Consider the following 21589-nt stretch of genomic DNA (forward strand, 5'->3'; position numbering starts at 1 on the left):
GTTGCTCGCAACAGTTAGGTATGCAAAGACAAACATACACATTAGTAAGGGGGCGAACAGAATTCTAGCACAGGCTGCATGTTTGCCACATTTCCGATGAAAGCATAGATGATGACACCATGCACTATTAACAGATTTCTCCCCCACTGTTCCTCCACTCCTCTGACGTCACAGACCAGTTGCTCTCTGTATAAAATGTTGGGACATTCGAAACAGCCAATTGCGCTATGAGGCTCCTCCACTCCTGTGATGTCATAGTGGAAGTAGCCACTTGTGGTACATATAAAATGCTAGGAAATTCAAAAATTCCAGACGGGTAACTGTCCTGTCAGTGAAAAACGAAAAAAAAATCTGAGATGGCAGACCCCAAGCTGTCGGCCTTATGGTGCTGCAATCTGGGATGGCAATCTGAGATGGTGGACCCAGAAGTGCCGCCATTGCCTGTGCTGTTGCCAAATTGCTCGTGTGATTGAAATGGTGGACTTAAAACATGGGCTGCACAGTTGCCAGAACATTTGTACTGAATACAGAATCTGAAACGGCAAATGTAGGTGACTCGTCCGACTGGGTTTTCTCTGGCCCTTCAGTGTTAGAATAAGAGATCACAGATCTCACCATAAGAGTGCCACCTTTGTAGTTGTTAGGTCACTTGTGCTGAGAGCTTACCTGTGTTGCATATAAAAGGGCAGGAAAATAAAAATTGTAGGTTTTCCCAGCTCACTGATATGACCTACATCTTTGAACAATTTCTCCCATCTCAGTTTCAAGCCCACTAGCACTGTTTAAACATACACGATGTGTAGGATAGGAGAGGGTACACACAACTGCGTCTTTTTTTAAATGGATGGGGGATCCACTCAGGAGACTTCATGTCACTGCTGCCATCTTGGCTGCCCATGCACTGCCCTAACAGCCTCGGATGCTGCACATATCTGTAGACTGTGGGCACTGAGTTCTGAGCCCACATGTCATGAGTTGGTAATGGTGGGAAATCCAAAAAGGTGGTGGAATTAGCACAGCTGTCCTCCACAAACTGCATTATCCTGTATGCTGTGAGCAACGAGTCCCTTGCTTAGAAATCGAGAGCCAACTTGTGCTAAGTTTATAATGGCAGGAAATCCAAAAACACAACTGGACGTCTACAAGCTCAGTTGCCATAAGTTTAAAATGGCAGTGGATGTATGATGATCTGCACATATGCTCTGCAGCACAGAATTATTTCAATTGCTCTGGTGGAAAATAGACTTAAACAGGTATGCACTCATTATCTGGTGAGAACATATCCTATGGCTCAGGAGCTGGAAGGTTCATAATATGTTTTCAAAGCTCACCATGAAAAACTAATTTGTGGGACAAGTGACAGCTGTTTAGCTAGCACATGTGAGCCTCATCAGTAGCCAGGCCCACAGATCCAACAAAAGACATTGCCCTGTACAGGTCAAAACAGAATACATTTATACAAATTTACAAGTTGAATGATGGCCATCAAAAACATTGCAAATGCAGGTGAGGGAGCCAACATTTTGTGAAACTAGTGGTTTGCAGCAAAGTTGTTTGATCCATTTTGGGAACACAAAGCTGTGAACACTGACAGACACTGGATCGCAATGCATACTACTGGCTGGAACCTGACACAATAACAGTAGCTGATGTAGCCCAGTTTTGTGAGTCACTGTAGCCTACCGATCCAGTGAGTTTCACCATTCTCTTCCAGTTCACACTGTGAGACAGAATGGGCAGTGTTGTTGGGACTTACTGGCTGACAATCACTAGGCATGTACACTGCTGTGTTATTTCTTACATGTGTATACATGCCTGTTAAGACATTCTGGCATGCTACTGCTCTTTACAGTTACCAAAGCATGTATAGAAGTGGTGACTTCTTAGCAAAAGCATGCTACTGCTGTTTACAGTTACCAAAGCACGTACAATAGCTATGACTTCTTTATTATCTAGCAACACAGAAGCTGTTTTCAGAGTTTAAAACTAATAGAATAACTATTTTTAGTGACCATTTGTTTGCTTAAGTGGAAAAATTAAAAGTTATGTGTGCTAATTGTAGTAGAATATGGGGAAGAGTCCATAGTGTTTATGAATTTGTACAATGAAACAGTGAGTTTCCTGTGATACCACAGATGCTGTTCTATGACTGGTCAATAGGTTTCAACATGGTGGCTAGTGTAAAAGTTAAGCAAATATCCTTCCAGAGAAATGTAAATTTTGCTGTAAGAAAGAAACCATGTGAAAATTGTAAGGATTGTCGCGTCCCAGCCCAGTTTTGTAGTGGGATCAGAACATTGACGACAATCTGAGGGTTGATTGAGTGCCCACTTTTATTGTCAGAGATGAGAGGGAGAAAGCTCTCTGAGGTAGACTGTGTGGTTATTGGTTACAGTGGTAATCTTTTAGGATTAATGGCAGGCTGGGTATGCTGAAGAATTCAGTACTTATTTAAGTAATATATTTATTCTCATTGATACCTTATAAAAGAGGTGCCAGTTCCTAACCCCTTTCTGTATTACTTGTCAGACTCAATTTACTCTTATCAGCAGGCCACTCACCTAAACTAACAAGAGACAATTACTATTCCGTAAATTTTACTTGTTAATTATGAAGCTACACATGCTAGCTGTTCCTTGAGACGAAGACAGATCATCTGTGTTCAGAGCAAATCCCTGGAATAGATAATGATTACTTATCTTGTAGTTGCTGTGTGTATCTCCAAATCTGATCACCAACTTCTCACTGCAAATATTACTTCTGCATACTCAGGTTGCGCGGCGGACTGGTGTACTACTGCTTTCGGACTCCTCCGTCAGACTACTCCATCAGAATTCTCCATCAGACTGACTCTTCTCATTTTACCTCTTGCTTATATACCGTCCAACTTGCGACTGACCCTTGATAATACCCTTTCCATTAGCTGGCTCCGTTGACACATAAATACTTTAATGATGGATTTCTCCTAGGGGTTTCCACTCAATGTTACCACCTACGTATACTGGAAAGCTTCTGTTGACGGACAGGGCTTGTATCCCTTGGCGCTTTCTCAAGTAGTTCCATCACGTGTTTAGTCCGTGATCTGATGGACTACTGAAAATCCCTAATTTACATAATGTATGGAAAACTTCTGTTGTCACCCAACTGTGGTTCAAATAATGTCTTAATGTGCGTGTTTTGATTGCATGCATCTTATCTCCCTTCCTTTCACAAATACCCTCCACTAGGGTTTCTTTTTTCCCGGGGGCATACAGCTTTGCTGTATGATTAAATGATGATGGCGTCCTCTTGAGTAAAATATTCTAGAGGTAAAATAGTCCCCCATTCGGATCTCTGGCCGGGGACTACTCAAGAGGACGTCGTTATCAGGAGAAAGAATACTGGTGTTCTACAGATCGGAGCGTGGAATGTCAGATCCCTTAATCAGGCAGGTAGGTTGGAAAATTTAAAAAGGGAAATTGATAGGTTAAAGTTAGATATAGTGGGAATTAGTGAAGTTCAGTGGCAGGAAGAACAAGACTTTTGGTCAGGTGAATACAGGGTTATAAATACAAAATCAAATAGGGGTAATGTAGGAGTAGGTTTAATAATGAATAAAAAAATAGGAGTACGGGTAAGCTACTACAAACAGCATAGTGAACCCACTATTGTGGCCAAGATAGACACGAGGCCCACGTCTACTACAATAGTACAAGTTTATATGCCAACTAGCTCTGCAGATGATGAAGAAATTGATGAAATGTATGAGGAGATAAAAGAAATTATTCAGGTAGTGAAGGGAGACGAGAACTTAATAGTCATGGGTGACTGGAATTCAAGAGTAGGAAAAGGGAGAGAAGGAAACATAGTAGGTGAATATGGATTGGGGGTAAGAAATGATAGAGGAAGCCGCCTTGTAGAATTTTGCGCAGAGCATAACTTAATCATAGCTAACACTTGGTTCAAGAATCATGAAAGAAGGTTGTATAAATGGAAGAACACTGGAGACACTAAAAGGTATCAGATAGATTATATAATGGTAAGACAGAGTATTTGTATGGAGTGCAGCCATGTATGGAAGTGAAACGTGGACAATAAATAGTTTAGACAAGAAGAGAATAGAAGCTTTCAAAATGTAGTGATACAGAAGAATGCTGAAGATTAGATGGGTAGATCACATAACTAATGAGGAGGTATTGAATAGAATTGGGGAGAAGAGGAGCTTATGGCACAACTTGACTAGAAGAAGGGATCAGTTGGTAGGACATGTTCTGAGACATTGGGGGATCACCAATTTAGTATCGGAGGGCAGTGTGGAGGGTAAAAATCGTAGAGGGAGATCAAGAGATGAATACACTAAGCAGATTCAGAAGGATGTAGGCTGCAGTAGGTACTGGGAGATGAAGAAGCTTGCACAGGATTGAGTAGCATGGAGAGCTGCATCAAACCAGTCTGGACTGAAGACCACAACAACAACAACAGGGTTTTTCAGTGCTTAAACTGTGAGCCCTCTAACTTCTTGAAGTGACAATTGTTCTCCGCTAATTCATCTGACGAGTATTGCTTGATAAAATCATTATTAATTTGTTTATTGACGCAAACAAGTGTGAATGAGGTAAATGTAAATGTGCCAACCAAAAATTGTGCGGAAGTGTTTAGTAAAACAATACAAAATGATTCCCACATTGTGAACTCCAATAACAGCAAATGGTTTGTGCATTCAGACAGCCACGGTCATGGTCTTGTGAGTAAGCTAAGAGAAACAACTAAAACATGTTCGTGTGGTATAGTGAAACCGGGAGCCCAACTTAGTGAAATTAAAAAAATGACTGCATCCGGAGAGGTAAAAAATCTGCACGATAAAGATTTTATTGTACTTCTGGGAGGCGCTCCAAAGCATTTGACACTGTCAATTATAGCATTCTTTTAGAAAATCTGGAGGCATTAGGTAATCATGAGACAGGGAAAAAGTGGTTTGACTCATGCCTACAAAACATAACACAGATTGTAGGACAGATGCCAGATTACTTCAACCACAAAATAAATTTCATATAGGTGCAAAAAAACTGGAAATAGGACTGCCGCAAGGCAGTATTCTAGGTCCCTTATTGTTCCTTGTCTATATAAATGGCTTTCACACCTCAGATGGACCAGCAAAGGCCACACTATTTGCAGAAGACACAAGTGTGATAATAGTTGCACCAAAGCAAATGCTGCAAAAAACTACTGATCAAGTAATAAAGAATGACCACACTTGGTTCAAGGCAAACCGATCGACATTAAATACAAATAAAACAATTTATATGCAGTTTGGGAAAATATGTCAAAATGTAAATCTTGATCTGTTGTTCGGTGACAACGCCATAGACAGAGTGGCATGAACAAAATTGCTGGGGACTCATGTAGATGAATATCTTAATTTTAATGATCATGTAATGAAACTTGTGCAGAAACTTAACTCAGCTTGTTTTACTCTTAGAATTATTGCAAATGTTTGTACTGCAGTGGGTGCTGGGGTGGCATATTTTGGCTATTTTCAATCTCTTGCAACATACGGAATAATATTTTGGGATTCCACCACTTGCCGTCTAAAACAAATCTTTCTGTTGCAGAAGAGGTCTATTCGAATAATAACACACAGTCATCAACTGACACAATGCAAACCCTTATTCAACAAGTTTAAAGTACTGTAGTGGTTCCACCACTTTAGATCGGGAGGGGGTAATAATGTAGCAGCACCACCGTTTAACATAGGAAAAAGTTAGATTCGGTTTAATGTTTCTGAGTGCACAAGTTACAGCCAGGCACAGGCCTGTCCACAGTAAGTTTCAATTACCAGCGATTGCAAAGTAGAATGGAGGCCACAGGGCTGTAGAACATCTGAAAAGAGTAAACGCAGTGGTTTGCATGGTGCAAGCTACAGGCAGAAGGGGCGTACTGGCCCAGCCTATGTGTTGTGAGTACATGACTCGGAGTGGTGCGTTAGCAAAATAGAGGCACACAGCTGCGTATAAGTAGATGCTGGTTTTCTAACGATGGGGAGTCAAGTATGACAGCTCTCCTGGACAGTGGGGAGTCTCACACCACTGGGTACATGCAGCAGCAGATGGGACGCCAGCATTCCAGTCCTCGGTGGGTCACTGGTTCGACCCTCTGAGGCCAATGCTAGGTCTGTAGCCAGCCAGTAACAGGCCGCTCGATGGCTTGCTATCAACGGCAGTCTTGTTCACTTTCAACACACTCTGGAGGCATTCCAAGTAAAGGCCACTGAGTCAGCTGCCGGCGCTTCCTGATGTCATCAAAACACTGCGCCTGTACACGTCCAGCAAACTCCAATATGTTGCACGGGTCGCTGAGTTAGCCTTTCCACACCAAGGTGTTTTGCAGACAGTGAAGTGGTGTCCTTGGCATCGTGAGACCCTGTGACACAGATAGAGAGGAATGTGGCACTGTAGCTGGAAATAATAATACACTTGAAGATCATGGCCGAGTTTTAATATGGTGCATCCTGACAGGTTCCATCCATGTCCTACATCCCTGCACCACACGGCAACATCTACATTTGGCAGTGACGGGTACAGTACTAACAGTACTTTCCTTATATACCTATACAAATAAGTTTTATATTTTAGGGCCCATCTTACAGATTTTCAGACAAATGCCGACTTGCATAACTATAGTACTCTGAATAGTACAGCACACCATACTCAGCGAATAAAAGAACACACACACAAAGGCTTGTGAGCCATATGGGTACAAAACTCTACAACATACTGCCAGACAACATCATAAAGTTACAAGGTGAAAACAGATTTAAAGTAGAATTTAAAGAATTTCTACTTGAACAGTGTTTTTACTTGGTAAGTGACTATTTAGGCCAATAAATAATTCTCAAATGTTTATAGTAAGGCAAAACTGAAAACACTGTCTTTCATCCCCTAAAGTTTCTGTTAATTTTTTAAATCTGATAGACAGTGTGGTAAAATCCTTACTGAATTATTGTAGTGAATATAAGTGCTTCCTGTTTAGGGAAGACAAAAGTAAAGCCTTAGGGCAAAGAGACTATGCAGATACAATACCGTTAGTATACATATATAAAAGTTGTATTACTGAGTCTTGTATGACCAAGTATTATTCCTTGAACATTTTTGTACAATTTTGTATGTATTATTCTTTGTATTACTTAATGTAAAATTTTGTATGTTCCTTTTTCACGGATTGTTTCCCATAAATTTACATGCACTTTTGGAGGCCATCCATACAATATTTACTGTCTTGGATGGAGTAATAGATAAAGAAGGGAAGAAAACTGATCAGCCATCATGTTCATCTAAGTGTTTATGAAGCTAACAAATCATATTTGGTACCTTTCTTTGTTATACTTGTGCATTGTGAAAATTTCCAGTTTTTTGATAAATCGCATAAAAGATCTGCGAAAAATGCATCACTTTTAGTGCACATTCTTGTGCTTAAGTATCACAAAATGTGATGTCAGAATGTAGTAGATTTCTATCTTGGAGTTAGCTCTTAGCGTTATTTAGTAGTTGATACAATAGTTAATAATCTGTTAACTTTTTATATTTATTTATTAACAAAAAGTTAACACAATTACATCTCTCTTTACACAGCAAATGCTCAGGGCAAGAAACTGACTAACTGTTGTACAACCATACATAATCCTTATATTTACATCACAATCAAATTACATCAAACAGTTCTCTAAATTAATCAAATTTATCCTTTCTCAAAGATTTAAAAAAATGGTTGCTACATTGTTTTATGTATTCACTTTACAAATGTCTATACGCCCATACATATAAGATTCATTCACAAAATTGTAGTCTATGCCATTATCCTTTGAACGTTAAGTAACATGGGCGTATCCAGCGAGGGGAAGGGGGGAGGGGGGGGGGGGGGGCATCCATAGCCTCATGAGGCTTATTAAAGAGTAATTTCACTTTATTTAATTTCTTGTTCCCATTCATCTACGCATCTTTATTGTAATGAAAATATCTGCACAACACTGCAGATGTTGACAATATGAGCTGTCTCTCTTTCTTAGTAACGAATTTGTTCCATTCAGTCATGATACTTACTGTTGCCACCAGTAATACAAAATTTGCTATTGACAACAGTAATGCCCACTTTACTCTTCATCCTCAAACTCACATTCAGTATTACTTGTTTCTGTCTCACATTCATTTCTCTACCGATCTTAGTTATATACTTACAGTGACACAAAACTGTATGGATAGGTTTACTGATGAAGAGTTCTCTGATTTGTACCTCATGTACAGGTCCATTCAATGTAATGGAAGAATGGCACAAAAACACTGTGTAGAGCTGCTCCTGCTGCCATACCAACCACATCAGAGTACTTTGCCTTTACGGCAAATGGAAGGAGAGCTGGTGGTGTAAAGTTCTTGATCAACAGTCTTGTGCCAGTATTCTGAATTAAATTCCAAACCTATCAGTAGGACCTCATGAAGTGAGGGCACGTAACACTGTTGAACTCAGCAATGCCCTGGACGCTATTCGAATGAGTCAGTTGTATTCCAGCATGGAGATTCTCCCTCTCTCTTCTCTAGCTGTCATCTGACACAAATATGGCACTGTGCTACACATGTATCCATTAAACTTACCCATATGTAACAGATACAATTGAACACATAACTCTCACACTTTGTGATGGAAGGCAGCCACTCTGTGTGAAGAATAAAGAAAGACTCTTGCATTTAGGCATCTCCCTGTCAGCTGTGCCATATGACGGCTTTTTAGAGTACTTTTGCATCTGAAGTTTCTTGAATCACTTAATGCTTCATGTTGTATGTTTCAGTGATTGCATACTACAGGCTTCTTCATTGTTGTGAAAGTATTCACACTGAAATAAAGGTAGCTAGCGTAAAAACTTGAATAAATCACAGTTACTCAGAATAAGTCATGAAGAAACCTCCACAATTTTCTTTAGTTGCCTTCAGACTCACCTTATACAAATAGTTAGTTTGCCAACTGAAAATTATTATGAAAAAGGCATTTAAATTTTTTTATATTCTGCTTTTTTACAGCCAGATTTACTGCCAGGGATCCTTACTAGACACTGTGCAGAAGAGCAAAATTTACAGCGATGACAAAACTTTTGTGGACATGAAACAGAAAAAACCATCACAAGAAATTCTGTCTGAATTCCAAACCTTGATGGACTCAACAAATGGCTCACCCTCACAAGAACAAGTACGGAACTTTGTTTCTGATAATTTTGAAGAGGGCAAGGAATTGGAAGAATGGACTCCTCCAGATTGGGTAAAAAATCCATCTAGTCTAAACACTATTAGGGATCCAGATCTGAGAAACTGGGCCTACTATTTAAATGACATGTGGAAAGAGTTGGCTCGAAGAATTTCAGATGATGTGAAAGAAAATCCTGACAGGTACTCCCTGATATATGTCCCAAATGGTTTCATAATACCTGGAGGACGCTTTCGGGAATATTACTACTGGGACACCTACTGGATTGTTAATGGCATTCTGATATGTGGCATGAAGGAAACAGCAAAAGGCATTATTGCCAACTTTGCTCATATGGTAGAAGATATAGGCCACATACCAAATGGTGGTCGTGTATACTACTTAGAACGTTCACAGCCACCTATGTTTGTACCCATGATTTATTCCTATACTACTTATGTGAAGCCGCATGAAGCCCAAATGATAATAAAGCAGTACATAGATACTATGGACAAGGAGTTTTCATTTTGGATGTCAAACAGAACTGTAACTGTTGAGAAAAATGGAAAGAGCTATACGTTGTGCCGCTACTACGCGCCATCATCTGGTCCCCGGCCTGAGTCTTATACGTAAGTATAAAAATAAATATCAGTTAAACAAGATTTAAAATGTGTGTGTGTGTGTTTTGTGGATAAAGGTAGGTGTCAGGGAAGTTAGGTGAGTGTTTTATCAGATCATTTCTTCAGCTACCTGCTCTTTTACTGGTAGAGGTGAAAAGATTTTGGGCCATTTATGATTTCCCCATTAGCTGCCAATTTATGCAACTGAGTCAATATTGTATTGCAGTATTAGCTATTCAGTAATAGTTTCTATCATTTTATTATGACAAGTTCAGTTTTTATGTTCTAGAACAATGAGGAATGATTCCAACTGCATAAAACATTTAAGCATTTCTTATCTGTGGTACACATTTTTGGTATGAAGCACAGAGCATCCATAGATACATTGAAACCACTCTGTACGAAGGAAGTAGGGAGCACTTCTTCTGCACAGTTCTTCTCCACAAGTCATTAAGTGTGTAGGATGGGATGGAGTTTGACTGGCCCCCCTCCCAACCTCCCCCCCCCCTTTCATCACCTGCCTGCCCCCCCCCCCTCCCCCCCCCCCCCGCTCCCTTCATCACCTATCTGTCCAATAGGGCTCTAATAAAAGGGAAATGTAGGCACATGTATGTATTATCCTCCCATGTCTTTGATTCACTGTTCTCCATAATTCATTTTTTCTTGCTGATTCACTGTAAAACTTCATTAATAACTTGTAACTGAAGTACAGATCACTATGAGGCTGTTGTTTTGTTTAGATCATCAACCCTGAAGTTGGTTTGATGCAGGATCACTTTCTGGTCACTTTCCAGCTTTCCTCCTCTTTATTTCAGCCCAGCTGCAACTGCTATATGCCACATCATTAATGATCTGAAATGTGTACTCATACCTATGACTGCCCCTGCAGTTATTTCCCTCTACCACTCCTTTAAGTCAGTTTTCAGCAACAGCTCATGTCTAAATATCTGCCAAGCATGCCACGTCTTTGATTCACTATGTTCTTCAAAATTCATTTTTTCTTCTTAATTCACTGCACAACTCCTTCATTAATAACTTAACTAATCCACCGCATTTTCAACAGTCTCCTTTAATGACACATTTCAAAAATTTTCAAATTACTTCATTTCTGTGTTTTTAGTTGCCCATGTTTTGTACCTGATAACATTTTGTAAATCTCTTTCTGATCTGAACATTTATAATTTTGGCTCATAATAGCTATTTCTTTTGATAGAAATCTTTTTGGCCTTGTGAACTCCCTGCCATTAATAATTTCTTAGCTCTTTCTTCTTTCTTCTTATTTATATCTTCTTTCTTATTCTTTCTTATTTCTTATTCTTATTCATTTCTTCTTTATTGTTATTTATCTATTCTACTTACGAAGTAGAATTATTCATTTACCTCTTCAAGTGTTCCACATTCGAGTTTAAAATTTGACCTGCTGTGCCCACCATTGTTTCAGTTCCTTTCTTGTTTATGTGCAAATTATAATCACAAGCTAGCACTCATTCTACCACCTGACTCAGTTCCCATTCATTTTTGGCAAGTACTGCTATGTAATCAGTAATCCATATAATTCTGATTTGTACTCTGTCAGACAAAGACTTCACATTTAGAGACCTGACATGCATACATCTGTACCCAAAGGTCTGTGCATGCTTCTACAGCCTTACTTTTGTCCTCCAGACATTCCTACTCAATTATTTTGCACTTTCTGTCAAACTCATTTTTTAGACAGCTGCATTCCCTATTGCCTACTTCATTTGCTGCATGTTTGTATTTCCGCCTTTCATGAATTAAAGTCAATATCTCTGGTGTCATCCTATGATTTCTACTAGGTCTTGCTTTTTTGCAGATGTAGTCCTTTGCTGCCCTCCCTATTTCCTCTATCTAAGCTCCCCATTTATCTGCTATTGTTGTAGTCCAATGGTATCTAATGTTCCCTCTAAAATTATCAACAATCTGGTTACCTCAGTTTATCCAGATCCTATCTCCTTAGTTTTCCACCATTTTCAAATTTGTTCAGTTTGAATCTGGAGTATATAACCAATAAATTATGGTCAGAGTCAGCATCTGCCTCTGGAAATGTCTTATAGTTTAAAATCTGCCCTCAGAATATGTCTTACCATTATGTAATCAATCCAAAGCCTTCTGGTGTCCCCAGATCTCTTCCACGTATAACTTCTTTCATGAATCTTAAACCAAATGTTAGTGATGACTAAATTATGCTCTGTGCAAAATCCTACCAGGTTGTTTTCTCATTCATTCCTTTACTTCAGTCCATGTTGTTCTGCTATTTTTTCTTCTCTTCCTTTTCCTACTGCTGAACTCTAGACACCCATCACAAATAAATTTTCATTGACTTGTACAGCTGTGATAGGTGTTGGATTAGTGCCTATCTTGGCTCTGATAAAGCATCAACTATGTTCTTCATAGCAGCTTCCCCACAAGCCCATTTTCTTATCCATTACTAGGCCTGCTCATGCATTTTCCCTATTTGATTACGTGTTGATAACCCTCTACCCACCTGACCTGAAGTCCAGTTCTTCCTACCACCATATTTAGCTAATTCCCACAATATTTAACTTTCATCTATCCACTCCTCTAAACTACTCACACAATTACAGGATCTAACATTTCACATTATGGCCCATAACATGCCAGTTTTGTTTTTACAGATGACAATGTGCTACTGAGTTGTTCCGGGCATCCAAATAGTAGACTATTTTACCAAGGGAGATGCCATACAGTAGAGTTGTATGTGCTTGGTAAAAAAGATAACCACTATAGTTTCTACTTGCTTTCAGCTACTGAAAAGGCTGCTGCTCTCTTCAGGAACTGTGGGTTTTTGATCTCTCCACATATACCTCTCCATTGTGGTTGCACCTGCACCTACAATACAGCTATCTACATCACCACAGTATGCAAGCCACCTCTCCTTGGCAATTTCCATAGTTCATGGTGGTAAAAATACTTACAAGCTAAAATACAAGGTGCCCCACTTGAAAGGGGCTCCACAATCATTTGTAGTAATGCCGCAGAAATTTTGCCATGTAATTGTGATGTTTGACTAGGCAACTGTTGAATCCTGCCTAGTAGTCAATTATGGGAAATTTAGGAAACCTGCTTTCTCTGATTGCTAGACAACATTCAAACAAATCAGATTAATGAGTTTTTATTACAGTAAGACAAATGACAATACTTAACTTTGAGAAGTACGTAGATATGTTGCAAGCAAAGAGCGACATGTAAAATGAGAAATCTCTTCAGTAAATACAATTCCTAATACAAGTGAAGTAATATAGTTGACACTTCTATTGAGGTCACTAGTCTTGAAGCTTCTGGGCTGCGGCCAATTGGGCATGGCACTTATGTTTTCTTCACATAGGGGACACTGCTGTCGCATTGTTGTCCTGGGGAGATGTTGGTCAATGTGCAACTGGCTGATGTCTTCTTCACACCCCTCTCTGCTCTCTCTTGTTCCTGACTGGTGTACCGGTGCTTGACTTTACACCATAACAGCAACTGCAACTGCAAAATCGTCTGACACAACAGTGTGTTTCCTTACATTGCTTTGCCAGGAGCTCAGTGTTCAATGTTTAGTGACAATGGATCAATATCCTGTCAAAGAGAACGTTTCTTGTGAAACAATACTGGATTCTACATCTACATCTACATCCATACTCCGCAAGCCACCTGACGGTGTGTGGCTGAGGGTACCTTGAGTACCTCTATCGGTTCTCCCTTCTATTCCAGTCTCGTATTGTTCGTGGAAAGGAGGATTGTCAGTATGCTTCTGTGTGGGCTCTAATCTCTCTGATTTTATCCTCATGGTCTCTTCGCGAGATATACGTAGGAGGGAGCAATATATTGCTTGACTCTTCGGTGAAGGTATGTTCTCGAAACTTTAACAAAAGCCCATACCGAGCTACTGAGCATCTCTCCCGCAGAATCTTCCACTGGAGTTTATCTATCATCTCCATAACACTTTCGCAATTACTAAATGATCCTGTAATGAAGCGCACTGCTCTCCATTGGATCTTCTCTATCTCTTCTATCAACCCTATCTGGTATGGATCCCACACTGCTGAGCAGTATTCAAGCAGTGGGCAAACAAGCGTACTGTAACCTACTTCCTTTGTTTTTGGATTGCATTTCCTTAGGACTCTTCCAATGAATCTCAGTCTGGCATCTGCCTTACCAACGATCAACTTTATATGATCATTCCATTTTAAATCACTCCTAATGCGTACTCTCAGATAATTTATGGAATTAACTGCTTCCAGTTGCTGACCTGCTATTTTGTAGCTATATGATAAGGGGTTTATCTTTCTATGTATTCACAGCACATTATACTTGTCTACATTGAGATTCAATTGCCATTCCCTGCACCATGCAGCAATTTGCTGCAGATCCTCTTGCATTTCAGTACAATTTTTCATTGTTACAACCTCTTGATACACCACAGCATCATCTGCAAAAAGCCTCAGTGAACTTCTGATGTCATCCACAAGGTCATTTATGTATATTGTGAATAGCAACGGTCCTATGACACTCCCCTGCGGCACACCTGAAATCACTCTTACTTCGGAAGACTTCTCTCCATTGAGAATGACATGCTGCGTTCTGTTATCTAGGAGTCTTCAATCCAATCACACAATTGGTCTGATAGTCCATATGCTCTTACTTTGCTCATTAACATTACATTGATTACTGGTTCCATTAAGACATGTCAGCAAATGTTTGTTGAATCATGTGGTGACCACCATATACCATCCAAATGGTGCATACAAGAATTATTGAATGAGATGGGGAGCAGTGTAATGGTGCTGTATCCTCATGATGGGGGCTGTTGGCATGAAACAGTGATCATTGGTCTCTCCTGCAAGTCTGTCTTATGTTTATCTCAGGAATGTGGAATGTCATGGAGCACATTGAGAGAGCTGTGAAGAAAAGCTGATATTTATCCATACAAGGTTACAGTTGTTCATGAACTGAATTTCAATGCTGAAGACAAATGCATTATGTTTTGCCACTGGTTTCAGCAATTTATTGCTCATGGGTCAGAAATATTGCAGCACATGTGGTTCAGTGATTTGCATGGTTCCACCTCTCTCTACTCTCAGAATACATATTTGTGGTGTAATAAAAATACACATGCACTGGTGGAGCGACCCATGCATTCACAAAAGACTGGTGTGTTCTGTCCAATATCACAGTGTGTTTTTTTGTCTACTACGAAAAGTGTAGTTTACATCAAAATATTTTCAGCAATTTGTGAACCAGTTGGACAATGAAGAACTTAACCTTAGTTGGTACCATGAGGATAGTGCCATGTGCCACACATCTTGAGTGACCGTGTTTGAGGTCGAATCATTTTTCCCCAACAGAGTGATTTCAAAAGATCACCTGATTTAACATTACCTGACATTTCCCTACGGGGTGGCCTAAAAGGCAAGGTCTACAGGAACAAAACAAAAAACTTGGAAGATTTATGAGGGGACATCATCTATTAAATCCAGGCAGTGGCACCAGAGGTCCTGACAGCAACATTGAAGAATCTGCAGCATCATGTTCAACTATGTTTACAAGTCAAGGGTGGACACTTTCAACATCTTTTGTGATTCAACTCTATTTCCCCATGAGCAAGGGATGACACCTTCAAGTGTAAATTAAGCAAATGTTTGATTGTGGGACCTCTTTCAAGTGGGACACTCTGTATTTTTCTCTTTTATTCCTTATTTATTCAGATCTTAGCACCTGAAATCCATTAGTTTTGAGCTGCAATTCATCAGTCCTCATTGCCTGTTGACCAGAGTGTCTTGACTCCTGCTTTTAAGCTGTACACATTTTGCTTTTAGTTATCTGTTTTAGCTGTTAAAGACTGAAATGTTGATTCTGCCACTTACTTACATTTTAATTATCTGATATGTCTCTTGCCTGTACACATAATGTCATGAAATCCAGCACTCTCATTTACATGTGACACTGTTCGAACATTAGTCTAAAATTGTGAATTTATTCATAATGTTGTCTTAAGATAATTTTTTGTACTGGCTGAAGAATCTGTTTAGATATATTAATTCTTCAGTAAGCAAATGTATAAGCTTTGCTTTGCAGTAAAATAGCTATTTTTTTTATTTTCCACTATTTATTCTGGTAGCTGATCTGTTTTTCAAGTATAATTTGGAGATGGTATCATGATTTATGTGGGGTATGTACCTCAGCTTAGTATTTTTGAGAAACATTTCTATCTACATCTAAATGACTATGCTGCAATTCACTCTTAAGTGTTTATTAACATGTTCAGATACAAAAAAAATTATTTGCCAAGTGGCAGCAGGAGAACAGATGTATAAACATATTGAAATGTGCAAGATTTTGGAGCCAATGACTCCTCCTTCTGGCAAAATGGTTGAAGGGAAATGAATAGGAATAGAGGAAAAAGACAGCTGAGCGACAGTATATGGGAAGAGTTTTGAAAAGTTGCACAGAACCCAGGGTCAGGTGAGACTTAATGGACAAGGTGAAAAGGAAAGACTGACTGTAGGAGTCTGCACTGGACAAGATTTGAAAATCTGAGAGCATAATGGTGGCAGATAGCATGATACACAAGGCAGAGATTACTGACAAAACATTGTGCATGAGTTAATAAAAGTGAAAAGCCAAGTGCATTGTATGTGGTAGAATCAGGGATGGCGAAAAATAGTCATATCAGAAAGTAAAATATATAGAAAACTAAAAGAGAGTGAAGAAAGCAATAGTTACTCAGAAGAAATATGTAGAAAAAAGAAACAATATTGTGAAAAGGAAAGTTGCTACTCACAGTATAGCAGAGATGCTGGTTCACAGATAGGCACAAAAAAAAAGACTCTCGCAAATATAGCTTTTGGTCAGTAAGGCCTTCATCACAATTAGACAACAAACATGCACATACACACTCATGCAAACACACCTCACACACACATGACTCAGGCAACTGAGGCCACACAGTGAGCAGCAACACTAGGGCATGTAGGGAATGGCGACTGGGTGGGGGTAAGGAGAAGGGTGGGGTGAGGAATGGTAGGGTAGGGTTGGCAGTCAGGGGCATGCTGTTGCGGAGCATGCAAGGATGAAGTGGAAAGAGCATACAGCAGCTATGTGCAGTCAGGATGTTAGACGGAGGGCAGTGGAGATGTGGGGAGGGGTGAGGGGGATATTCGAAAAGGAGAGAAGTAAAAAAGAATGTGTTTGATGTGGGAATGAGGGCTGTGTAGTGCTGGAGTGGGAACAGAGAAGGGGCTAGATGGGAGAGGACAATGACTAACAAAGGTTGAGGCTTGGAGGGTTATGGGAACATAGAATACATAACAGGGAAAGAAGTCTTAGCCCCACAGAAATATCAGTCTTTTCCATAGGCCTCACCTATTGCCACACTCCCAAATTCAATCATGTACAACTTGTTAAACACCTTCTCTCCTTCTCCCAGTCTCTACAGTGAAGACACTTTTCTGCCATCAACCCTAGCAATCAGACTGAACCAAAGACCAATGCTGAACCATGCCTAGCTCACTTCACTCCTCCATCCACCCATGATCCACCACCATTGCCCCCAAATCACCCCCTGTTAACTTTCCAGAATTTCTTAACCTCCAACCTTGCCTCACCATCATTCCCCAAATCCCTCAACATGGAAACTAACATTACATCCACAGAAAGAACCACAGTCCACCATCTAAAACAGATCCTGATCTTACTATACAACTTGTGGGTGAAGGCTCCACCACAGTTGTTTTGAACTGTGATGATTATCTGGCAGAAGGACTCTGCCACCTGCACGCCTTGGCACAGTGACCTCATTCCAGATATCCAGAGGATGTCCAGTCACTTCTCAAATTCTTAGGCCCATCCCGAACCTCTCCCCAGAGTCCATCCCTCTGCTTACCCCTATCACTCCCTGTTCTCCTACCTTCTACATGTTTCCTAAAGTCCATAAAGCCAACCACCCACAATGCCCCATTGTGGCTGGTTACTGTGCCCCACTGAGAGAATCTTTGCTCTCATAGACCAACATGTTCAACCCATTACCCAGAATCTACCCTCCTATATAAAAGATACCACCCATTTCCTCCGCAGACTCTGCACGGTTCCTGTCCCTTTATTGCATGGTGTCCTGCTCATCACTATAGATGTCACCTCCCTTTACACTAACAACCCTAATGACCATGTCCTTACTGCTATCAAACACTACCTTTCCTAACACCTGACAGGTTCCAAAGCAACAACCTCCTTCATAGTCCCATGAACATCTAAATCCTCACCCACAATTACCTCTCCTTTGCAGGCATTACCTACAAACAAATCCAGAATTTGGCTATAGCACCATTTAATGCCAGCTTCTTCATGGACCGTCTAGAGGAATCCTTCCTAAACACCTGGCTGAGATTCATCTATGACATTTTTGTGATTTGGATAGAGGGTGAGGGCACCCTATCCACATTCCTCCAGGACCTCAATTACTCCTCCCCCATTAGCCTCACCTATTCCTGCTCAAGCCAACAAGCCATCTTACTGGATGCTGATCTCCACCTCAAAGATGGCTACATCAGGACCTCCATCATATCAGACCTACTAACCACCAGTAATACCTCCACTTTGACAGCTGCCACTGTTTCCATACCAAGAAGTCCCTTCCATACAGCCTAGCCACCCACGGTCATGAAATCTGTAGTGACAGGCAGTCCCTCTTGAAATATACTGACAGTCTCACTGAAGCCTTCAGAAACCATAATTATCTCCCAAGCTTATTCTAAAACAAATCTCCCATGCCTTATCTTTCCAGTCTCCCCCCACCTCACAAAGTCCCTCCATTTGGTCACAGAGGAGCATTCCCCTCATATGTCAATGTCACCCAGGACTGGAGCAACTGAATTACATTCTCAGCCAGGGTTTCAACTGCCTCTTGTCATGCCCTGAAATGAAAATTGTCTTGCCCACCATCCTTCCCACCCCTCCCACAGTGGTATTCCACTGTCCACCAAACCTGCACAATTTACTCATCCATCCCTACACAACTCCTGCTCCCAACCACTTACCTCATGGCTCACATCCCTGAAGTAGACCCTGATGCTAGACCTGTCCTATATATCCTCCCACCACCACCTACTCCAGTCTGGTTACAAACATCACCTATCCCATCAAACACAGGGCTACCTGTGAAACCAGTCATGTGATCAACAAGCTAAGCTGCAACCACTGTGCTGCATTATATGTGAGCATGGAAACCAACAAGCAGACAGTCCACAAGAATGGCCACTGACAAACTGTAGCCAAGAAAAAAAAGTGGACTCCCTTGTTGCTGAGCACACGGCGAAACATGGCATCCTTCATTTCAGTGACTGCTTCACAGCCTGTGCCATATGGGTCCTTCCCACCACGACCAGCTTTTCTGAACTGCACAGACGGGAACTTTCCCTGAAATAGATCCTATGTTCCCATAATTCTTCTGGCCTCAACCTTCATTAGTCATTGTCCTCTCCCATCCAACCCCATCTCTGCTCCCATTCCAGCACTGTACAGCCCTCATTCCCCATCACACCCATTCTTTTTACTTCTCTCCTTTTCTGCTGCCCTCCCCCCAATCCCCCCATCCCTCATCTGTCCACTGCCCTCAGTCTAACCTCCCAACTGCAGATAGCTGCCCTACCCTCTTTCCACCTCATCCCTGCATGCCTCCCAACAGCATGTCACGGTCTACAACCCCTACCCTACTATCTCTCCCTCTCCCCACCCCAGACTGTTGCTTAACCCACCCTATTGCCACTCCCATCATGCAGTGGTGCTGCTGCTCGCACTGTTTCCACAGCTGCATGAGACTGCAGAGTTGCCTGAGACTGCAGTGATGTGTATGTTGTGTTTGCATGAGCGTGTATGTGTGTGTTTGTCACCTAATTGTGATGAAGGCCTTACTGGCCAAAAGCTATATTTGTGACAGTCTTTTTGTTATGCCTATCTGAGACTCAGCATCTCTGCTATATGGCGAGTAGCAACTTTCCTTTTCACAATACTGTTACATTCCATCCTGGATTTTCCATTATTAGACCAAAGAAATTAACGTAAATTAAGGGCAGGTGGGTGACGACTACCAAGGACGTGCTGTAATGCCAGTTCTCACCTGTGGAGTTCTGAGAAACTGGTGTCTGGGGGAAAAATCCAGATGGTACATGTGATGAAACGTACACCAAGGTCATGATTGTCATGTTGTAGAGCAACAGGATATTGCGTGTTGCCAGTATACACCCTCTGCCTATGCCCATTCATCCTAACTGATAACTTGGTGGTAGTCATTCTAATGCAAAAGGTCAAACAGTGTTTACATGACAGCTGGTACATGACTTCTTGTTTCTCTCCCTTTGACTGTATATATTTTGCCAATTACAGGTCTGGTACAGTGGGTGATAGAAGGGTGTGAGGTGCAAGTCTACAATGGGGATGATCACAGCGATACAAGCAGTAGGGTAGGGAAATGGGTGCAGAAGAAGCACAGGATCTGACAAGGATATTGCAGAGATTTTAGGGCAACAAAAAGCTATTCTAGGTGTGGTGGGCGAAATGTGAGACAGAACAAACCTCATTTCAGGGAATTATTTTTTTGTAAAGATAGCCATGCAAAAAAGCTGATTAATACTTTCAAGTCCCGTATAATACTGAGTGACAAGAGTTGTACTACTAAGTTGTGTTTTGGAGGGATCAGCAGTATCAGGACTGGATGTTATGGCCCAGGAAATCTGCTCTTGAACTAGGCTGATGAGGTAACTATGTCCAGTGAACTTCTTTGATGTCCTCCATCAGTATCAGTCCTATCTTGGATAGTGTGTCACTTACACAACTTTCCAGTCTTTAAGTACAGATCTTTCAATGACTGACTAGTTATATATGATTGCAACATATGGAGTTATTGTATCAGCATACTGTGAGAGAAACCTGACTGGTATTCATTTGGGACTGGAGGCCTCACCTTTATTAAGTGATTTAAGTTGCTTTGCCACACCTAGGATTTCTACTTTTAAGTTACTCATCAAACAATGGAAAATTCAGGATGGAATGTAACAATATTAGAGAAGGGAAGTTGCCACTCACCACATAGCAGAGATGCTGAGTCACAACAGGCACATCACGATAGGCCTATTGCCACTCAGCATTTCCTCTATTCGGTGAGTGGCAACTTTCCTTCTCTAATATTGTTTACGTTACTCATGTTAGCAGTTATCCTTGATTCATATTTTGGAACACTTACTTTGCCTTCTATGGTGAAGGAATTTCAGAAAACCGTATTAAGTAACTCCACTTTAGTGGCACAGGCATCAGTAAAATCACCATTGCTATCACATGGTGAAGGTATCGATTGTGTCTTTCCACTGGTGTACTTTACACATGACCGGAGACTCTTTGGATTTTATGTCAGATTACAAGACAGAGTTGCTTTGTGGAAAGTATTAAAAGCATCTCTCATTGCAGTTCTTGCTAAATTTTGAGCTTGTGTAGCACTTTGCCAGTCTTGATGGTTTTGCATTGTTTTAAATTTGGCATGTCTTTTTTGTTGCTTCTGCAACAATGTTCTGACCTATGTGATGTTGCACTCCCTATGTTATCCCAAATTATCATGCAGTGTTCCTTCAGACCTGCATGGATGCCTGAAGGAACAAGAACTGTGGTGACTAAACCCATTATGAAATACACAAAATGTATTCATAGTTCTGAATATAGACTACCATCAGCTATAGAATGGAATGACAACAATGAAA

The 21589-nt window shown here is 40.7% G+C and overlaps 1 protein-coding gene across 1 annotated transcript in view; it reads left to right on the top strand.

Annotated features, from left to right (window-relative positions):
* The window catches only part of LOC126191134 (trehalase-like), a 361034-nt gene that overhangs the window by 158589 nt on the left and 180856 nt on the right, over positions 1-21589 (top strand). The window contains exon 2 of the mRNA XM_049931884.1: positions 9045-9833. Within this exon, the coding sequence (XP_049787841.1) occupies positions 9045-9833 (789 nt within the window). The remainder of the gene's footprint in view (positions 1-9044; positions 9834-21589) is intronic.

This window comes from Schistocerca cancellata, chromosome 6, assembly GCF_023864275.1.
Source record: "Schistocerca cancellata isolate TAMUIC-IGC-003103 chromosome 6, iqSchCanc2.1, whole genome shotgun sequence".
Classification (NCBI taxonomy): domain Eukaryota; kingdom Metazoa; phylum Arthropoda; class Insecta; order Orthoptera; family Acrididae; genus Schistocerca; species Schistocerca cancellata.